Source organism: Sceloporus occidentalis, unplaced genomic scaffold (assembly GCF_023333645.1).
Source record: "Sceloporus occidentalis isolate IW3139 unplaced genomic scaffold, rSceOcc1.0.p SCAF_101, whole genome shotgun sequence".
Taxonomy (NCBI): domain Eukaryota; kingdom Metazoa; phylum Chordata; class Lepidosauria; order Squamata; family Phrynosomatidae; genus Sceloporus; species Sceloporus occidentalis.
Window position 1 is genome coordinate 937,609 of NW_028317081.1, and position 19,220 is coordinate 956,828.

The 19,220-nt window shown below is 43.4% G+C and overlaps 2 protein-coding genes across 4 annotated transcripts in view; one reads left to right on the forward strand and one right to left on the reverse strand.

Annotated features, from left to right (window-relative positions):
* The window catches only part of LOC149283771 (nipped-B-like protein), a 41,102-nt gene extending 30,692 nt beyond the window's left edge, over positions 1-10,410 (forward strand). For 2 of the 3 annotated variants that reach the window (XM_089497269.1, XM_089497270.1), the window contains exons 25-48: positions 142-285; positions 419-505; positions 590-801; positions 884-986; positions 1,463-1,561; positions 1,666-1,812; positions 2,051-2,185; positions 2,347-2,445; positions 2,532-2,585; positions 2,703-2,811; positions 2,960-3,096; positions 3,788-3,928; positions 4,050-4,143; positions 4,579-4,733; positions 4,899-4,989; positions 5,206-5,379; positions 5,648-5,838; positions 5,935-6,042; positions 6,726-6,926; positions 7,096-7,242; positions 7,483-7,754; positions 8,037-8,211; positions 8,321-8,506; positions 10,048-10,410. In XM_089497269.1, the coding sequence (XP_089353395.1) occupies positions 142-285; positions 419-505; positions 590-801; positions 884-986; positions 1,463-1,561; positions 1,666-1,812; positions 2,051-2,185; positions 2,347-2,445; positions 2,532-2,585; positions 2,703-2,811; positions 2,960-3,096; positions 3,788-3,928; positions 4,050-4,143; positions 4,579-4,733; positions 4,899-4,989; positions 5,206-5,379; positions 5,648-5,838; positions 5,935-6,042; positions 6,726-6,926; positions 7,096-7,242; positions 7,483-7,754; positions 8,037-8,211; positions 8,321-8,506; positions 10,048-10,410 (3,624 nt within the window). Of the gene's footprint in view, positions 1-141; positions 286-418; positions 506-589; positions 802-883; positions 987-1,462; positions 1,562-1,665; positions 1,813-2,050; positions 2,186-2,346; positions 2,446-2,531; positions 2,586-2,702; positions 2,812-2,959; positions 3,097-3,787; positions 3,929-4,049; positions 4,144-4,578; positions 4,734-4,898; positions 4,990-5,205; positions 5,380-5,647; positions 5,839-5,934; positions 6,043-6,725; positions 6,927-7,095; positions 7,243-7,482; positions 7,755-8,036; positions 8,212-8,320; positions 8,519-10,047 lie in introns of all 3 variants that reach the window. The other variant, XM_089497271.1, reaches the window with a different exon arrangement.
* Positions 10,411-16,229: 5,819 nt separating this feature from the next.
* Positions 16,230-19,220, reverse strand: part of LOC149283772 (ciliogenesis and planar polarity effector 1-like) — a 33,168-nt gene continuing 30,177 nt past the window's right edge. The window contains exons 43-46 of the mRNA XM_089497290.1: positions 17,832-17,920; positions 17,049-17,194; positions 16,735-16,883; positions 16,230-16,358 (exon numbers count right to left, since the gene is read on the reverse strand). Of these exons, the coding sequence (XP_089353416.1) occupies positions 16,230-16,358; positions 16,735-16,883; positions 17,049-17,194; positions 17,832-17,920 (513 nt within the window). The remainder of the gene's footprint in view (positions 16,359-16,734; positions 16,884-17,048; positions 17,195-17,831; positions 17,921-19,220) is intronic.

Below are 19,220 nucleotides of genomic sequence, written 5' to 3' on the forward strand. Positions count from 1 at the left end.
AAATCACACAGCGCTTTCTGCCGTGACGGACTACTCTTTACATGCACCAGCAAAACAATTGTTTTGTAAATGTTGATGACCCATGAGCTTTTTGCATGAAGTTGAGTAATCTTGACCCCAGTTTTATTGTCTGCGTTCTAGGTGCATCAGTTTAGTAATAAATCTACTGAAATGGCTCTTCGAGTGGCTTCTCTGGATTATCTGGGAACGGTGGCTGCGCGACTCAGGAAGGATGCCGTTACCAGCAAAATGGATCAGGGATCAATCAACCGGATCCTCAAGCAGGTAATCTGAGCAATACTCGATTGCTGGATAAAAAAGTATTTTGTGCTAATTGTGATGTATTGTCTTTAGTTGCTGAGGTTAGTAACGTTGGTTTTGTGTTGCTAGATTACAGCTGTTTTCCCTTTAATCGCAGGCCCCTGAAGGTGACGAAATCCAGCAGCTCCAGAAGGCCCTTCTAGATTATTTGGAAGAGAATACTGAAACGGATCCATCATTGGTGGTATGTTTCAGACACCCTGATATAATATGTAATGGCATCCAAGAGATATATTATCCTCTCTAACGTCCACACCCTCCACTTTAGTTTTCTAGGAAGTTCTACATAGCTCAGTGGTTTCGTGACACTACAATGGAGACTGAGAAAGCCATGAAATCCCAGAAGGATGACGACTCTGATGGCGCTCACCATGCGAAAGAGGTGGAATCCACGGGAGAAATAATGCAGAGAGCCGAGAAACGGAAAAAGTTCCTCCGGACCATCATTAAGACTGCGCCATCTCAGTTTAGCACTTTGAAGTACGGCTCACACGTTTCTCAGACTTATTTGTTTCTGTCTGTTGCATTCCATACACTTTTTAATGCATGTTTTCTCCTCTAGGTCAAGCTCAGACACGGTGGACTATGAGGATGCTTGTTTAATTGTACGATACTTGGCCTCTATGAGGCCGTTTGCTCAAAGCTTTGATATTTATTTGACTCAGGTAAAGTTGGCTACCAGGTGTAAAATTGTTTGGACTACACCTTAATGCACAAGTCTCGCTTCAAAATTTGATACATAACAGAAATCCTAGATATGCTGTCACTTTTATTTTTAAAATTTTTGTTTGGAAGATGCACCCCGGTGCATTAACGTGTACACACACATACACACACACCCTTGCAGTAGTCGGATATGGCATTTGCCTGCCTTCATACACACACACACACACACACACACACACACACACACACACCCCTTTGAAATGCAGTAGTGGCGTATAGCATGTGTCTGCCTTAATTCAGACACACATCCCCTTTGAAATGCAGTAGTGGGATATGGCATGTTGCCTGCCTTCATTCATACACACACACACACCCTTTGGAATGCAGTAGTGGGATATGGCATGTACCTGCTTTCATTCATGCAAACGCTCTTCATTCTCGTGTGGGTTCTAGTTCTAAGTGTGCTGTTTTTCAGATTCTGCGGGTACTTGGGGAGAATGCTATTGCAGTCAGAACGAAAGCCATGAAGTGTCTGTCTGAGGTAGTTGCTGTGGATCCCAGCATCCTTGCAAGGGTATGAACCAATTTTTTATAATGCAGACTCTTCCTTTGCACCGTTATACTGTTGAAGTTATACCGTTATAAGTGAATTCATTATCGGTCGTCCTGCTTTCGCAGCTGGATATGCAGAGAGGTGTTCATGGAAGGCTGATGGATAACTCCACCAGCGTCCGAGAGGCAGCAGTTGAGTTACTCGGTCGCTTTGTGCTCTGTCGACCTCAGCTTGCGGAGCAGTATTACGACATGCTGATCGAGAGGATACTGGTGAGTTTTTGGTTATTTTTTAACGTTTATTTCTTTGCAATAAGTCAAGAGTCCGTGTTCTCATTAATTCATATCAAAACAAACCCGTCACAGCGCTGGCGTAAAGAGGTTACTGTTTTGTGGCATATATCTTTTTTTTGCAAATGATTTAGTTTGTAGCGCTGAATTCCCGTTGCCGTTTGATTATGAATGTTATTTTCCACAGCTGTCATATAACTTTTTCTTGTTCGCTCTGCAGGACACTGGAATCAGTGTAAGGAAAAGAGTCATTAAGATCTTAAGAGACATCTGCTTGGAGCAGCCAACTTTTCCCAAAATCACTGAAATGTGTGTCAAAATGATTCGCAGAGTAAATGATGAAGAGGGCATTAAGGTAAGAGATCATTTCTTTGGGGAAATTCGTCATTTTGTGTATAAAGAGCGATTCTGGTGGTCTATATGAAGCAGTTAGGTTAGCCCCGTTGTCCTTTTCTCCCGGCTGTATTCGGTGCTGTGGGTTATAGGCGTGTGAAATAACACTTCTCTATCCTCTAGAAACTAGTGAATGAGACGTTCCAGAAGCTCTGGTTCACTCCAACTCCACAGAATGATAAGGAAGCGATGACCAGAAAAATCCTGAATATAACTGACGTGGTGAGGACTAAAACATTGTTTTTTGGTAAATGGTTAGCAATTGGCTTTTAGTGTCCCGCTTTCTTGACTTACTGCCTTTATCTTAGGTGGCGGCTTGCAAGGATACAGGATACGACTGGTTTGAGCAGCTTCTTCAGAATGTAAGTAAATATACGTATGTTTAAGCATAAGGTGTGCTTGATGGCAAATTTTTTTGGGAGGCCCTCCCTTTTCATTTTTCAGTAATATCACAAAAACAATTGTTTTGCGTTTGTTAGCTGTTGAAGACGGAAGAGGACGCATCCTATAAACCTGTGAAGAAAGCGTGCACGCAGCTGGTGGATAATCTTGTCGAGCACATACTGAAATATGAGGAGTCTATGGCAGGTTCGTTAAAATGCCCCTTTTTCCCCCAAGTGAATTATCAGATATTTTTTGCCATTGATGCTCTTAAGCCGTTCTGTTATTGAAATGCTCTCTGAGCTCTTTGCGTTGCTGCTTCAGAAGGCTGATTTCAGGTTTATATTTCTTGCAGAGACTGACAGCAAAGGTGTGAACTCCGGCCGGCTCGTAGCCTGTATAACCACTCTGTTCCTGTTCAGCAAAATCAGGCCTCAGCTTATGGTGAAGCACGCCATGACCATGCAGCCTTACCTTACCACTAAATGTAGCGTGAGTACACGTTCCCGGCACACGTTCCCTGCACACCTTCCGCTCGGTTAGCCCCTGGCATCATCATTTTAGGTTTATCCGTTCTGCCGCTATACCTTTTTGTAAAAACACAATGCTTTCCGCTTTACTTAAACCCAGACAGAACTTCTGTGTCTACCACTTATGTTAGATCTTCTGAGATCCCTGTGGGTCAGTGATCTTTAGGTTAGGGACACAGGGATTTTGAGCCTCACCCATATGTTAGACCTTTGTTACCGGAATATATGGCGTTAGCAGAGTAAAAACAGAGACCAAGTAATCATGGAAATGAGGTGCTTTTTAAATAAGAGGATCGGATCTTCCCAGTGATCACAGCGCATGACAGAGAGCGGAGAGTCCCCTTGGTGCTCGTCATGCTTGGCAGCCTCCGGGGTAGCGCCTGTTATCAGTTAATATTGCTGGAGGGCATCCGGTGTTATACCCCGCGTCCCTCGCATTTCATAAAAGATTTGTTTTTGTTATGGGAAATGCTTCTTGAACAAGCGAAAAAATATTTGATTTTGTTCCCTCCGTGGTAGCTAAATCCGTAACTGAAGATGTTGGTAAACAGGATCGCTGGCCTCATTGAACAATTGTGTAATTTGTCGGCCCTTTTTAGTTTCTCCGTTAATCAGGTCCCATGATAATGCATGATTCTGTGTTCCCTTCTCAGACACAAAATGATTTCATGGTGATATGCAACGTCGCAAAGATTTTGGAGCTGGTCGTACCGCTGATGGAACATCCCAGCGAAACGTTCCTGGCGACGATTGAGGAGGACCTCATGAAGCTGATTATCAAATATGGCATGACGGTAAGACCGAGCGCTTCGCTGCTGTGTATTCCACGCACTTTATAAGCAAAACGCTTGTTTCTGAACTGTGCGCGTAAATCTGCCCTTCAGCTTTTAATGTTTCTTTCCCCTTTCTCTTTAGGTGGTGCAGCACTGCGTCAGCTGCCTGGGGTCTGTCGTAAACAAAGTCACTCAGAATTATAAGTTTGTGTGGGCATGTTTCAATAGATATTATGGTAAGAAACCACGTGTTTTACCTGAAGTAAAAGTGTCTGATCCGTAAGTGGCCCTTCTGCCGTGTTTTGGGTTGTGTACATATTAACAAATGCTAAATATAGTATTGGGGACGTCAAGACCGCCAAGTGCGAAAGTAAGTTCTGTGTAACGTTTTACGAAGGGCTGATCGCCCGCAGTCGGGTGGCGTGAGATATGAAGAGGGCAGACTTTGCTGCTCTAGCTTTGGAAAAGAAGCTTTATAGTTTGATGTTTTTGTTACAAATTTGCTGGTGCGCACAATGGTTAGTATAGGGGTGGAAATTCTTTTTCTCAATCTATTTAATTGAGGTATTTGGCTTAAAATAAAGGACTGTTTTCTGTTTGCACTGAAGTCTGTTAAAAAGCCGTCGTTATGAAGGCCGTTAATCACTTTTTTCTCCCTCTAAATTTTTCAGGAGCACTTCTAAAGTTAAAAAGTCAGCACCAAGAGGACCCAAACAGCACGGTCCTCACCACAAACAAACCGGCTCTCCTGCGATCTCTCTTCACCGTTGGAGCTCTGTGTCGCCACTTTGATTTTGATCAGGAGGATTTTAAGGGAAGCAGTAAGGTAAATACCCATTGTACAGCGCTATGGAATTTGGTGGCGCTATATAAAACAATAAATAAAATACACCCCCTGAACGAAGTGGTGGCACTTTGTGTTTCTCATATAATGTTCTTCCAACTTGGTTGTTAGAGAAGCCTCTTTAATTGCATTTATTTTTATTTTTAGGTCAACATAAAAGATAAAGTTTTGGAGCTACTTTTGTACTTTACGAGGCATTCAGATGAGGAGGTGCAGACAAAAGCCATTATCGGTCTTGGTAAGAGATCGCTTTTAAGGGATTTTTGTCTGTTTTTTTTACCTGGACAAAGTTCATCTTCATGTAAACAGCACCGGTATTTCTTAAAGATTTCAAAGTCCAGAACATCTAGAAGACGTTGGCGGATAACACGTTCCCGTCTTATACGACCTCCTGTTATGTAGATTACAAGCAACTGGCACGTGATCGTTCAATGCTCTCCCTTTTTATTTTAAGGGTTTACATTCATCCAGCACCCAATCCTAATGTTTGAAGCAGATGTGAAGAACCTGTACAATAACATTCTTTCGGATAAGAACTCCTCTGTGAACTTAAAGATCCAAGTTCTGAAGAACCTCCAGACCTACCTGCAAGAGGAAGACACCCGCATGCAGCAGGCTGACCGAGACTGTAAGTGGGAGATGGCACAATGTAGTGATTGTTGGATCTATTGTTTTTGTAACATTATTCTTCACAACTAAGTCCTTGGTAACATCAAATAAGAGAAACCTTGTCGCGTCGGCTCAATCACTAAACACAATTTTAGTTTTCCGAATGCATGCCACCTGTGAAGGACCCTGAATATGTGTCATAACGCAGTGACGTAATAAGTAAAGGTCTATTTACTGCATGGTGTGTTTCTCAGATCATTGACAAAACCATGTGCTCTGATTTCCAGGGAAGAAGGTGTCCAAGCAGGAGGATCTTAAAGAGATGGGTGATATTTCCTCAGGGATGAGTAGTTCCATTATGCAGCTTTACCTCAAACAGGTCTTGGAGTCCTTCTTTCACACCCAGTCCAGCGTGCGTCACTTCGCCCTGAATGTCATAGCATTGACTTTGAACCAAGGCCTCATCCATCCTGTTCAGGTATGACGTGATCACCAACACACATGAAACTGTGGCCCACGTAACCATTGTAAAAGCTGGCGTTTGTATCTGTAACACTCTGGTACCTGTTTGCAGTGTGTGCCGTATCTGATTGCGATGGGAACTGACCCTGAGCCGTCCATGCGCAACAAATCGGATCAGCAGCTCATAGAAATAGACAAGAAATACACTGGATTCATTCATGTAAGTACTTGCCACGTTTAGATCTATTGGCTTCCGCTGTGAAAGCCTAGGAGAAGCAGTGCTGTCTGATGATGGGTTTTGTGTTTAGAGAGTACTTATTTTTTAGATCGCTATAGAAATGCGTTTGCCTCAAGGTTATAAATTATCAGCTGACCTAATTTATTATTCAGAGTCTCTATTGTGATATTTCCTCAGTGAGAATTCTTCCTAATGCAAATTCACTAGTTCCTAAAAATATATAGAGAGCTTAATGGCTTTTTATTGTGTACTTAAACTGTACTTATTTCTGACTAAGGGGATTCTCACTGCCTCAGTCATTTCTCCCTCATTCACTCCTCGGAGGCAATCACATTTTGTTGATCTTTAAGGTCTTTCCGTTTTCGCAGCTCCGGGTTTCTGTATCTCGGGGCAGGATCCCCGTGCTCTCTGTGTACTAAACTACAAAACTTTCACAGAGAAGACTTCCCATGACATTTATTAAAAAAAAGTTATTCCAGCGCAAAGTTCAAAGTGGCTGGATAACTATTGCTCTGTGTAGATAAGCCCAGTCTATTCCAGACAGAAAACAAAATCTAGTAAATACGTTTTTCTGTTACTAAGGTATAACTAGGTATGTCGTGAGCGTTTTGTTCTCCGTTGTATGTATCTTATGTGATTATAATGGCGTTTTCCCTTTGTTACAGATGAAAGCTGTGGCCGGCATAAAGATGTCTTACCAAGTGCAGCAAGCTATCAATTCCGATGCGAAGCGTATAGTGCGTGGCTTCCGGCAGGACGAATCGAGCAGCGCCCTCTGCTCCCACCTGTACTCCATGATCCGGGGGAACCGGCAGCACCGACGCGCCTTCCTCATCTCCCTGCTCAACCTGTTCGACGACGCGGCGGTACGGATCATTGTTACTCACCTGCTTACTGTGATAGCGTTGCCTACAGAGACCTGACTTCCACCGATCGTTCCCAAGAAGGGTCCATGTTTCCAGCGCCAGGCTTTACTTTTACGCCTTGTCCGTTCAATATTTTGGTTTGTTTTAAAACGGTTTTCTCTTTCTCCAGAAAACGGAAGTGAATATGCTCCTGTATATCGCGGACAATCTGGCGTGCTTTCCGTATCAGTCCCAGGAAGAGCCCCTGTTCATCATGCATCACATAGACATCACTTTATCGGTTTCCGGCAGCAACCTGCTGCAGTCCTTCAAAGAGGTGAGTGCTGCCGAGCCGCCAACCTCATCGGATGCTGATCCATGTCAGTCGTATGTATACATCAGTGTTTATCACCAGCTAGACTCGTGTTACACGGGTTTCTAAATGTATAGCGTGACTGATCCACACGCAGAGGATGCATTCTAATTAAACCGCTGGATAAAATGTATTTTGGAGAGCTGTAACAGAAGTGCGTTCAAGTCCTTTGTGTAAAAAACATAATCGTCTTGCTGTTTTCAGTCTATGGTTACAGGAAAGCGGAAAGTAAAGAGGAGGCCTTCTGAGGCAGGGAGCGGGAGCGACAGCGAGGAAGAAGTAATCCGGCCCCGGAAGGCGAGACGGCGCGTCAATTCCGAGTCGGACTCTGACAACGAGGATGATGTGGAATACGTCCTGAGCTGCTTGCCGGACAGCGCTGCGCCTCTAATTGACTTTGCGAACGCTTCCCAAGGAATCCTTTTGCTCCTAATGTTGAAGCAGCACTTGAAGAACTTGTGTGGTTTTTCAGATAGGTAAATTACACGGCAGTCTGGTTAGTTTCTAACATAATTAGTCATAAATATCCCCTTTCCACACGAGGTAATGCATGCTGCTCGCTCTGTTTGGGTAATATCCATTTCCCCCATGCCATCTATAATGTAACCCTTGTTTGTGTGTTGCTGTATTACACTGAACCGGGCATCACCGCGCAATATGTATCCCCTCGCGCACCATGTATCCTTACATAATGTCCTTTTGTATAAATCCTCCTCCTTGTTGGTAACCGCTCTGTTTTATTTGCTTTCTCGTTACAGTAAGATTCAGAAATACTCTCCCTCGGAATCGGCTAAAGTGTACGATAAGGCTATAAACCGGAAAACCGCGGTCCATTTTCACCCCAAGCAGACCCTGGAGTTTCTGAAGAGGGACATGGCCCGCACCAAAATTAACGACGACGTCAAGAGAACGATTGCAAAGCAATATCTGGATGTAAGTAGAGGGCGCCCGAGTCACGATCCGGAACGGGCCGGTTATCTTAAAGTACGCACTCGTTGCAGACATTTTGAGGCCTTTTTTTTTTTTTTTTGCTCTTTCCTAGTTCAAGTTATTAATGGAGCATTTAGACCCCGATGAGGAGGAGGAGGAAGGGGAGGTATCGGCTAGCACAGATGCCCGAAATAAAGCCATTACCTCACTCCTTGGGGGCCACAGCCCTAAGAACAATGTGGCCGAGACCGAAGAAGAAGAAAGTGATGGGGAGGAGAAAGCGGGGGGCACGTCGGGGGTAAGTAGTCTTGTGCAAGTATTTCCCCGATGCAGTTTATTACGACTCGCTGCTCTGTGCTGTTGGCCCCGGGGCTGCACCGTTCAGTGTGTGCAAGTCACACGCTCCCCGGGGTAAGAGCCGGCCAGTCTTAATCTTCCATAGTGCATGCGCCGTAGCAGACTAACTACTTTCCAGCTTTAAATATCGTGTACACGTTTGATACTAATTGGGGTAGATAATTGCATGCGGGGATGCGGTTTGATTTCGGGGTGTTCTGCTGCTCTGTTTCCTGAGTGTATGAGTCTTGGTCTTTAAAATGAACCCCTGCCGTTTCTGCCTCGTCTTTGCCACCTTTTTGTCTGTTACCAGCTTCTTACCTCCTAAGCTAATAGAATGGAAGCTCCTCTGTGTCTTTCCCACTAATTCCTGTCGTGTGCATGGCGGCTTCTCCTTTATTCCTCCCGTGATTCCGGTGCGAGCATCGCGGTTAGAGGGGCCGGTAACATCGATGGCCGTGTTACCAGCTGCTCTGACTGGTTACCGTATGCTTAGTTTCGCTTAGGATCTGTCTTTGAATCTGATGTTTGTAGTCTGTAAGAGGCTCCTCTCTTTGTATTGTCAGCCGTGTAAAGCGGTTTATTAGAAAGCAAAACTCGTTTGAAATGACAACACAAAGAGCCATTTACTTGTCTTCTAAGATTATTGTTCGTTAGAGAATTGTCTATTGATGGGGTGACTTGTCAAGTTGGGGTGGGGGCGCGATTGGCTTTGTATCTCATCATACCTTCACGTCCCGGCTGACGCGGGGCAGGCGATTCCGCGTGGAGCTCTCGTTAGCTTTCTTACTTTCCGTTCTGGAGAGGTCTGGTGGCGCCGACTGCGTGCCGAACGTCCCTCCAACACGGGAAGCATGGCGAGCTAAGACGAGCCCTCCGAAGCCGTCTGTAACTCTGTAACGCTATTACTGTACCGGGAATTGTTACGGGCCGCGGGATAATGTTCGCTGCAAGGCTTCATCACCTTGAGTATACCTTGTGTCTGTCGTTTATGGGGTGACGTGGTTATGACTGTTTGATCCCTATGTCGGTGTCGTCTCAAGTCAGGGCTTTTGAATAAGTTTTATTTGCTGTGGGGGTAAGAAGCCGTTTTTTTGTAGCTAGACTTAACCTTTTATACATCTTTTTTTGTAGAAAGGGTTTAGCGGAAAAGGCAAAAAAAAACGTAGAAATTGAGATTTATCCAAAGTAAAAGGTAATTTTAATTTAGATTTCCTCTTCTACTCTGTCCCTATTTCCTTGCTATATTTTTGTAACTTTTTTTTTTTTTAATAGATTTTAATTTTGAATTTAGTAGCAGTAAAGTCAGTGGTACACGTTAAAGACCTGACGCCCCCCGGCACCGCTGGCTCTAATGAATCCCCCGGACGGCGTGTGGCGGGAAGACCGGACCGCGGTGCCGGGGCTGTAAATCTCTGATGTTTGATGGATGTCACGATGACTGCGAATTAAACGTGTATTCTGTTTCTTTTTCCTCCTCCCGTGTCCCCTTCAACCTCCCAGCCGAGGAAATCGAAACGCTTGTCAGACTCTTCAGACGTGGCAGCGCAGATGAATGAAACTGTAGATGTCCAGGACGTTATTGCAATATGTTGTCCAAAGTACAAGGACCGACCTCAGATTGCAAAAGTAGTGCAGAAAACCAGCCACGGCTTCAGTGTTCAATGGATGGCTGGCTCCTACAGTGGCCCCTGGGCTGAGGCAAAACGCCGCGACGGCAGAAAACTGGTGCCTTGGGTAGACACTATCAAAGAGTCAGACATTATTTACAAAAAAATAGCTCTAACGAGCGCTAATAAGCTGACTAATAAAGTGGTTCAGACTTTACGATCGCTGTATGCAGCCAAGGACGGGACTTCCAGCTAATACATTTGTATATTTGCAGCCAAATTTACAGGAAAAAAAAAAATACACACAACTTGAAATCTCAGCATTCTGGCAAAAAAAAATAGTTTAAAAAAACACAAACCGCAAAAGATCAGTTTTATGAAGAGTAAGAACGGAACTTGGGCCGCCTGAAGGAAATGTTTGGTAAACATTTTGTGGGAGCTTCCTTCGCTGTTGTACAGCAGAAACTTCTCAGTTCATTTTTACTCCCACTGTATTATAGTTTAACAAAAATTGTTTATATCTTGAAGAATACTTTTCTGTTTAAAAAAAGTCAAAAAAATTACAAAAAATAAACAAGTGAATGTTGAAAATTAGTCTGTTAATGTTCTTAATAAAGTGTTCTTGGAGTTAACCTAGCAGCGGATGGCTTTCTTTAGCTTAGCCCGGTTTCCAGGGAAAGCATTGGTTTTATTTTTTATTTTATTTTTTTTACCCTTTTTTGTTTTTTTTTCTCCAGGCTGTAAAGTGGTGAATGCTCTGGATATATATAATTTATTCTGTTGAAACAAAGCATGCAGTATCTATGACCTATCTGCAGGAGGAGGAATTTTTTTTTTTTTGTAAATGTAGATTTTTGATGTATTAGGTCGCCCTGAAATTATACGCGGAAAGGGGTCCCACGGAGTACCTGCTGGAGATAATACTGCAATAAATTTTTTTACTACTTTGTTACTTGTCTGTTTCCATTTGAATTTCTTAATGTAAAGCTGTTTTAAATCCGATTATATTATTTTGCAGTATTTTATGTAAAATTTATTATCAGTCGTTTTCAACTCAAGGCATAAGATATTGTTTATACAGTTTGTAAAGTGACTTCGAAATAACCGGTATCTTTATTTTCATCCCTATAAAAAGGGTATAGACACGATTTAACTCCCGATTTTATTGTATTCTGAAATATCTAGTGTTAACTATATGATTTAGCACTGTGCCAAACACCTTTTGAAGAATGTTTGATATAAAAAGAAACTATAGTTTATTCTTTGTATGTTTCCGTTTCTTTCCTGATGTTCTGACGCAGAATGGTTTCCACGCGGTCTCTGGGCTGCCACGTTCCCCGCTTTCATCGATTAAAAAAAAAAAAAAAAAAAAAAAAAAAAAAGCTTGTTTGCTGATCCTGTGAATTGGTGAAAATCTTCAGCGAATTGGAAGCTTAAATTTTACGCTAAACTTAGTTTGAGCAAAAAAGCACATGGATCGCGGGTAACGTCATTGTCCATTCCGTGATCCGTTGTGACGACACGTTCTCACGCCAACGTTTCCGTCATTTCATGAAGATGACACGCCAAACACCCGTCTAACCTTTACACCCGCCGCGCGTTTCTAAAGCAGGTATTGTGATACTGCCACTTTTCTGCGCTTCTGTGATTAACCCCGTGTAACGGTCCGCTGCGAGTGGAAACGGAGCATTGTTCCCTGCATTAGTGAAAATACCCCGATGAGGTGGTGTTGGTGCAAATACAGACCGCATCTCCAGCCGGCCGAACCGATATCATGACGACATTAGGCAGGAGGTTTGTTTTGTCTGCGATGTAATAATCTGCGTTGGTATCGCTGCGTTACTGGACTCTACTGGAGCTCTTCACTGGTGTGTGAGGCAGCGTCTCCATTATAATAAATATGCAATGCGTGAATGTTTTCTCAGCGTCAGGCCCTCGTTGAATATTCTGTTGGAATCGTCCCGCCTGCCCTCGGCTCTACCTGCGTTCTTTTAGGACGAGAGAATGTTTCCAAATATGATTTTACCATGAAAGGTGAAGCAGCGATGTCAGAAATATGACGAGGGGATCTCTTATCCAGCACCGCAGATGGACGATGTTACTGTGCGCTTGGAATGATTGCTACTTTTATATTGTGCTTGTGTTTGGGAGAACTAGCAGTGTACGCAGCCTGGGAATGTACGCTCACTGGCCACTTTATTAGGTACACCTGTTCAATTAATTCAAATAGCTAATCAGCCAATCACATGGCAGGAACTCAATGCATTTAGTCATGTAGACGTAGTCAGGACAACAAACCGAGCATCAGAACGGGGAAGAGGCTACAATTCGCACAGTATCACTAAAATTGGACAATGGAAGACTGGAAGAACGTTGCCTGGTCTGATGAGTCTCCATTCCAGCTGCGACATTCAGATGGCAGGGTCAGACTTTGAGTAAACAACTTGAAAGCATTGATTTATCCTGCCTTGTATCAACGGTTCAGGCTGCTGCTGGTGTAATGGTGTGGGGGATATTTTCTTGGCACATTTTGGGCCCCTTCTTACCAATTGAGCGTTGTTTAAACACGACAGCATACCTAAGTATTGTTGCTGACCATGTCCATCCCTTTATGACCACAGTGTATCCATCTTCTGATGGCTGCTTCCAGCAGGATAATGCACCATGTCACAAAGCTCACATCATCTCACACTGGTTTCTTGAACATGACAATTAATTTACTGAACTCCAATGGCCTCCACAGCCACCAGATCTCAATCCAATAGAACACCTTTGGGATTTGGTGGGAGATCCGCATCATGGATGTGCTGCTGACAAATCTGCAGCAACTGCGTGACGCCATCATGTCCATATGGACCAAAATCTCTGAGAAATGTTTCCAGCACCTTGTAGAAAGTATGCCACGAAGAATGAAGGCAAAAGGGGGTCCAACCCGGTACTAGCAAGGTGTACCTAATAAAGTGGCCAGTAAGTGTATGTCCTAATACCAGGTGACATTAGCTCAAGTAAAACCAATTCAACACAATTGCAGAACGCCCCCCCCCAATGTATTTGCAATGGGTAACTCACAAGAACCAAATGGGCCGCTCCGCTATAATATGCACTAAAGTACAAATGATGGTGCAGCGGGGGCTGTGGGAGATGCAGATACAGAGTAGGTTGGGGCAAGCAGTTAGCCATCAATGACTTTGTGTGAGAGAGACTGCAATACATCTCTAATCAGGTACACGGCGCATACGAAACACAGATAAGCGGAATAAAGGGTGCTGCGGGCTCGGGCTGCTTAGTGGGTGCCACGCATGACGAGCAGGGAGCCTGTAGGGTCACCAACTGCGCTCAGGCTGCTTTACTGATTAGAAACGGCCATTTAAACCAATGCTTTCAGAACCTTGAGAAACATCCATCATTGTCCTGATTCTCGTTACATTCTGCTAATTTGCATCATCCTTGGCTAAGCAGGCTTCAGTTTTGGAAGCTGAACTGGGTTGGCTCGCTTCATAGCAGACAGGATAGCAGGCAGGTTTTTCCTTTGCTGTATAACTTATATCATTAGATCAGACGGAAGTGCTTATGATATAAATAATAGTCTACGCTGGGTACAGGGAGCTCTTCAGATTGGCTTTAAATGTGTGAATTCACTTTCTCAATCTGTAATACGGGCCAAAGGAGAACACTTGTCTTTTTAATCAAAAGCTCAGGGCATCCGTATGCTCTATACCATCCTATAATCGCCGGTTTAAAAGGATGACAGAATGTGAAAGCCAATAGGAATAGTGAACGTCGTGTGATCGTTTAGACGCTTTGTAAGTGCTAGAGTGTTGCGCAGGTACATACAGTCCGGCCTGTCCCCAAAGCCCCTGCATATGGAATGTCGCAGGACTCGGGGCATGTACCCCAACCAAGGATTGACAGTAACGTTACAAGGTGTGAGTGCTTCGCTTTTGCCTTGAATATTGGAAGGCATAGTGACAACCACCCAAGTGAAACACCCTCAGGTGTCTGTTTACCTTTATAGCCGGTACATATGAATTAGTTGCCATAATGATATATATATATATATAGAGATATAGAGAATTTTGTGTACATTGCACACAATATTAGTTTTGCAGTTTGTTCCGATTTCCCTGTATTTCATAGGATTTTAGACTTTCCAGCAGTTTTAGGTTCTTGTTATGGTGTTATAGCGCCATCTGCTGGCAATTACTGGCTGGTGCTTTCAGTCCCTGTGACACCACAGCGAGACACCACAGCGTCCCATTTACCTTCTCGCTGCGTTTGGGTAATGTCTGCAAGGATCACGATTCTTCAAGCACAGGAGAAACTAACCTGAAACGTTACACGGGTTATTATACTTCACAATAGAAAACATTCATAGTAATTTACTACCAACAGGGACTGTTTAAAGTTTTCTAATGCATGTGTCGTGTAAATCTGCATTCTTTTAGACTATTTTGCTGCTCAATGTTACTGGAAATGTAAGCCATCTCATTATTATTATCTTTTATTTATATAGCGCCAAGAATTTACGCAGCGTTATTACGCTACATTATTATTCATGCAGGATGCTCTGACGTTTTTTTGGATGAACAGCAAGACCTTCAGCTTTCCATCAAACCCCAAATGTACATTTATTTCCTATTTAAATATAACGTGTACTATATATATATATATATATATATATATATATATATATATAACGTGTACCATAAATAACCAGCTACATTAATCTATACAGAGGCAGTGTTTTGCTGGGGAAGTGCTGGGGGTTCAGCGATAATAGTTTCTGTACAGAAATCTTTTCTGGTTGGCTTTTACTAAGTACAGGAGCGCAGCCGCTTCATTATTGCTGTTCTACGATAAATAAACCCTGTTCAAGAAACAATGGAGAGTGCATTCTGGGTTCAAACGACTTTATTTGAGGCAATATTTTTTCCTGAAAGCCACGGAAGGAAAGTTACAGACTTGTATCAAAATTCTTCAAGAACCACAGGTTATTATTCCTCTCGGACACCAACGGCATCTGCTTGACCAATGTGTGGCTTTGTATATACTTTGTAATCGCTTCGGGCCCAATTTGGAGCTACAAGTAATATATAATTCTCTCCCCAGCCTCTGAATTTATTCATGGATTTTACTAAGAGGACAAAAATGTTTTTTGTGCAAAAATGCCTGGTAGGTATTTTGAGTAATTTTCCTAATTTTCTATTCAAGAGTTGCATACAAAGTGATAGAAAGGACATTTAGAAACAGCGTGCAAGATACACCAACATAAAGTGCCAGCGTGCAACAGGAGTTCTATTTTATACTAAAACCAAATTCCCTTTCAGTAAAAATGTCAATTTATTTAATGAAATATAAATATAGAAAAAAAAGCACACCTATAGAATCCAAATCTATAGGGTAATCTGGCCCAAACGGTGCAACAATAAGTGTAAATGTATATTAATACAATAAGCCAGATGTGCAATCAAAGCAAAAAAAAAAAAAAAAAAAAGAGAAATATCCAAAAATATTCATGCAAAAATAGGTGATTGTGGAAAATGCAGTAGATCAGATCAGATCACCCCTGATAAAAGTCCTCAGGTCGAAACGTTGGGGATCTCCACCGCGTTTTCTGCTCTTCTGCCACTTATGCAATTTAGTTTAAGATTGTAAGCGTATCTTAGCTTGTGCTTAATACATTTTCTATTTTTTGCATGAATATTTTTGGACATTTCTCTATTTTTTCTTTCCTTTGAGCGCACATCTGGCTTATTGTATTAATATTGACTTATTTAATGTCCTCATTGCCACCGGGCATTTTCTTGTTGGATTTCTCATTGTTTAGTGCTTTTGCAGTAAATTCATAGAAATAAATTCACCAACATTAAACAGCCAGGCGTTGTATTTACAGTAATCTGAATATCAGCTGTAATTAAATATATAAAGTGATCTAAAAATATCTTTGCAACTAAATGTATGTTCTTAAATAAGATAAAAAAATAAATAAAAATAATGACAGCGTCCCTTTAAATGTTCTCATCGTATCAAACACAAAGCCCTTATGGGCCAGAGATTAGTGGTCCAGTTTGACGTCTATTCGATACTGGCCACCATATCCTCTATTGCCTTCCAGTCCAGCTTGCTAAGGAGGCTACTCGTACTCTCTGATGAATTATCCAATTTGGGATTGTGAGAAAGATCATTGGCATTAAACAGCGAACCCTGCAAGGAAAAATAAATAAATACATTGAATAGAAGTTAAAATCGCTGTCCTGCTTCCCAAAGTCTTGTAGGGATGAGTTCCATGAAGCAATAATGTGTAGTTATGTCCACAAGATTTGGAGGCACATGAGGTCTTGGACAATCCATAAGAACCCCTGTCCTCCAAGTGTCAGGGAGTGCAAGGAAAGCTGGGACCCCCCATACATCCCATGCCACAGACACCCCACATACATCCCGTGCCACAGACACCCCACATACATCCCGTGCCACAGACACCCCCCCCATACATTCCATGCCACAGACACCCCCCCATACATTCCATGCCACAGACACCCCCCCATACATTCCATGCCACAGACACCCCCAAGCTTTGTACCTGAGAAAGTATCGAGTCCCGGTGGCTGTTCAGTATTTTGTGGATCTCGTCGGGCACTTCCCAGGGGCTCACCACGTCCCGCTCCATCCGGTCATTGTCTCCGGTCTGGATAATTGAACGCGTAAAGCTGGATCCTGTGTCTCTCATTCCTGCGCGAGACAGACATCCACGTTAGAATTCTGAACCCAAACATTACCCTGAGCAGTGTGGGCATGTTGGAGGTAGTCTTTACAGGGAAGTGATACAAACGCCTTCTTACAGAAAGAGGTGGATAGGTACACCGGCGAGTAACTATTTACATAAACAGTTCCTACCATGGTGGGCTGGCGCAGAATGCCTGGCGGGGGTCCTCGTGCCGGTCTGATAGTTGACATTTGCCCTCTTCCTTCCAGCCAGCATTCCCCGGCGGGTGATCTGGGACGTGGGGTCTCCAGGTAAAGATGCATCTAGAAAACACATTCTATTTAGAACACAGAAACATTCATTAACAGCAAGACTGCTACCAGTAATGTATGTAGACAAGTCCATGGTATTCTCTCTGGATAAAGAGTCTGCAGCAGATTTAGTGTAAGGAACTGTGAACTACACAAAGGAAGCAACACCGGACATGCGCAGGGAGCCTCACCGTATTTCACATGAACAGGATAGCTGGGCGCGCTTCTGTTTTTCGTTTTATGATCTGGTGGGCCCTTTGGGCGCACAAATGTTGTGGTACCTGTGTGATTAATAGTATAACCAGAACAAAGCATGAAAAGTACAACAAGGATAGTGTGTGCGCTAGTCTACAGAAGAAATCCTAGATCCAAATTCACCCCATGGATGATGGCGCTGAAAACCCATTAAACAAACCCATTAAACTAAGCAGGTTTCCCCACTGAGTTGGCTTGAAGACAGCTGAGTCCGCTAGTCGCTGTGGTGTCCGCTAGTACCGGTGGCGCCCGCTAGTCCCGGTGGCGCCCGCTAGTCCCCGTGGTGCAGACAGTGCCGGGAGCCAGCTTGCTGGCCGGTGAAGGATGTGAGCAGAGTGGCTTCCAGACACCACATGGTTAGACCATCGGCAACGAACATAACAAAGCCCCCAAATACTAACTTCTTACCTGTTGCTCTTGGCCGTAGGGGGGTGCTCATAGTCCTGGACTGCGAAAAACCACCTTTGAGAACCGGACTCCGTTTTCCAGCTAATGACCTTAAACAGAATAATCAGATCAAATGAATACACGGAACGACCGGATCAAATGAATACACGGAACGACCGGATCAAATGAATACACGGAACGACCGGATCAAATGAATACACGGAACGACCGGATCAAATGAATACACGGAACGACCGGATCAAATGAATACACGGAACGACCGGATCAAATGAATACACGGAACGACCGGATCAAATGAATACACGGAACGACCGGATCAAATGAATACACGGAACGACCAGATCAAATGAATACACGGAACGACCGGATCAAATGAATACACGGAACGACCGGATCAAATGAATACACGGAACGACCGGATCAAATGAATACACGGAACGACCGGATCAAATGAATACACGGAACGACCGGACCAAATGTCACCTAGAACGCCAAGAACACCAGAGTGATTTTTCAGGCACAGTTCATCTTATGCTGAAACCCCAAAATGAAGCCGGTACTTTAAACGTATTTACTGTCGATCTTCTTCTAATTTTAACAGATGGAATATTAGTAATTAGTAATAATTACTTGATGTTACATTTCCCTGGATACACCTGGCTAGATACCGATCATCTGCAGCCTGTCTCCCGGCTGGGAGATATCTGCGGGGTCAAACGGCACCGAATCGCAAAAAATAACTTCTTACCCCTCTACGTAGAAACAAAGATAACGCACACGTCACGCGGTCTGCCGTGTTATAAATAACCAGATAATGGCCGGTGCAAATAAAACACAGAAAAAACAGGCAAAAATAATGAAATATCTGCATAAACACGATGCATTTACCCTTTAGGAGAAGCGCGCGTTCCCAAAGCGACGGAGGCCGGTTTTCTCGACACGGTGGACCTGGTTTTGGGACTTATCACCGGAATCTGTTTGGCTTCCGACAACATCTCATGCATGAGGTTTAACGCATCGGAGACGCGATTACCGTGATGCTCAGACAGGAGGCTTCTGGAAATAAATGCAGGATTTTAGATTTCTAACAAAGCCAAAAACCAGAACAAATCCATGTTGGGTATCAAGTCTTGGCACTAATGGGCAGTCGTGTCCCGCGAGCCGTTACAGAGATCACATGGAACTCATGACAATTTAGCCAAACAGGCTGGTAATAACCATCGATTGCAGACGTTCTAGACTCACTTTCCCACCTGAAACTTGGCTGAATGGTATTAGTTGCCAAGAACTTTCTTAAGTCAGCAGCAGACCAACAATCAACTAAGAAACAAACATTCTGATCCGTGCAGCATATTTACTATAAAACGCAAAGCGAGGCTTACTTATCTT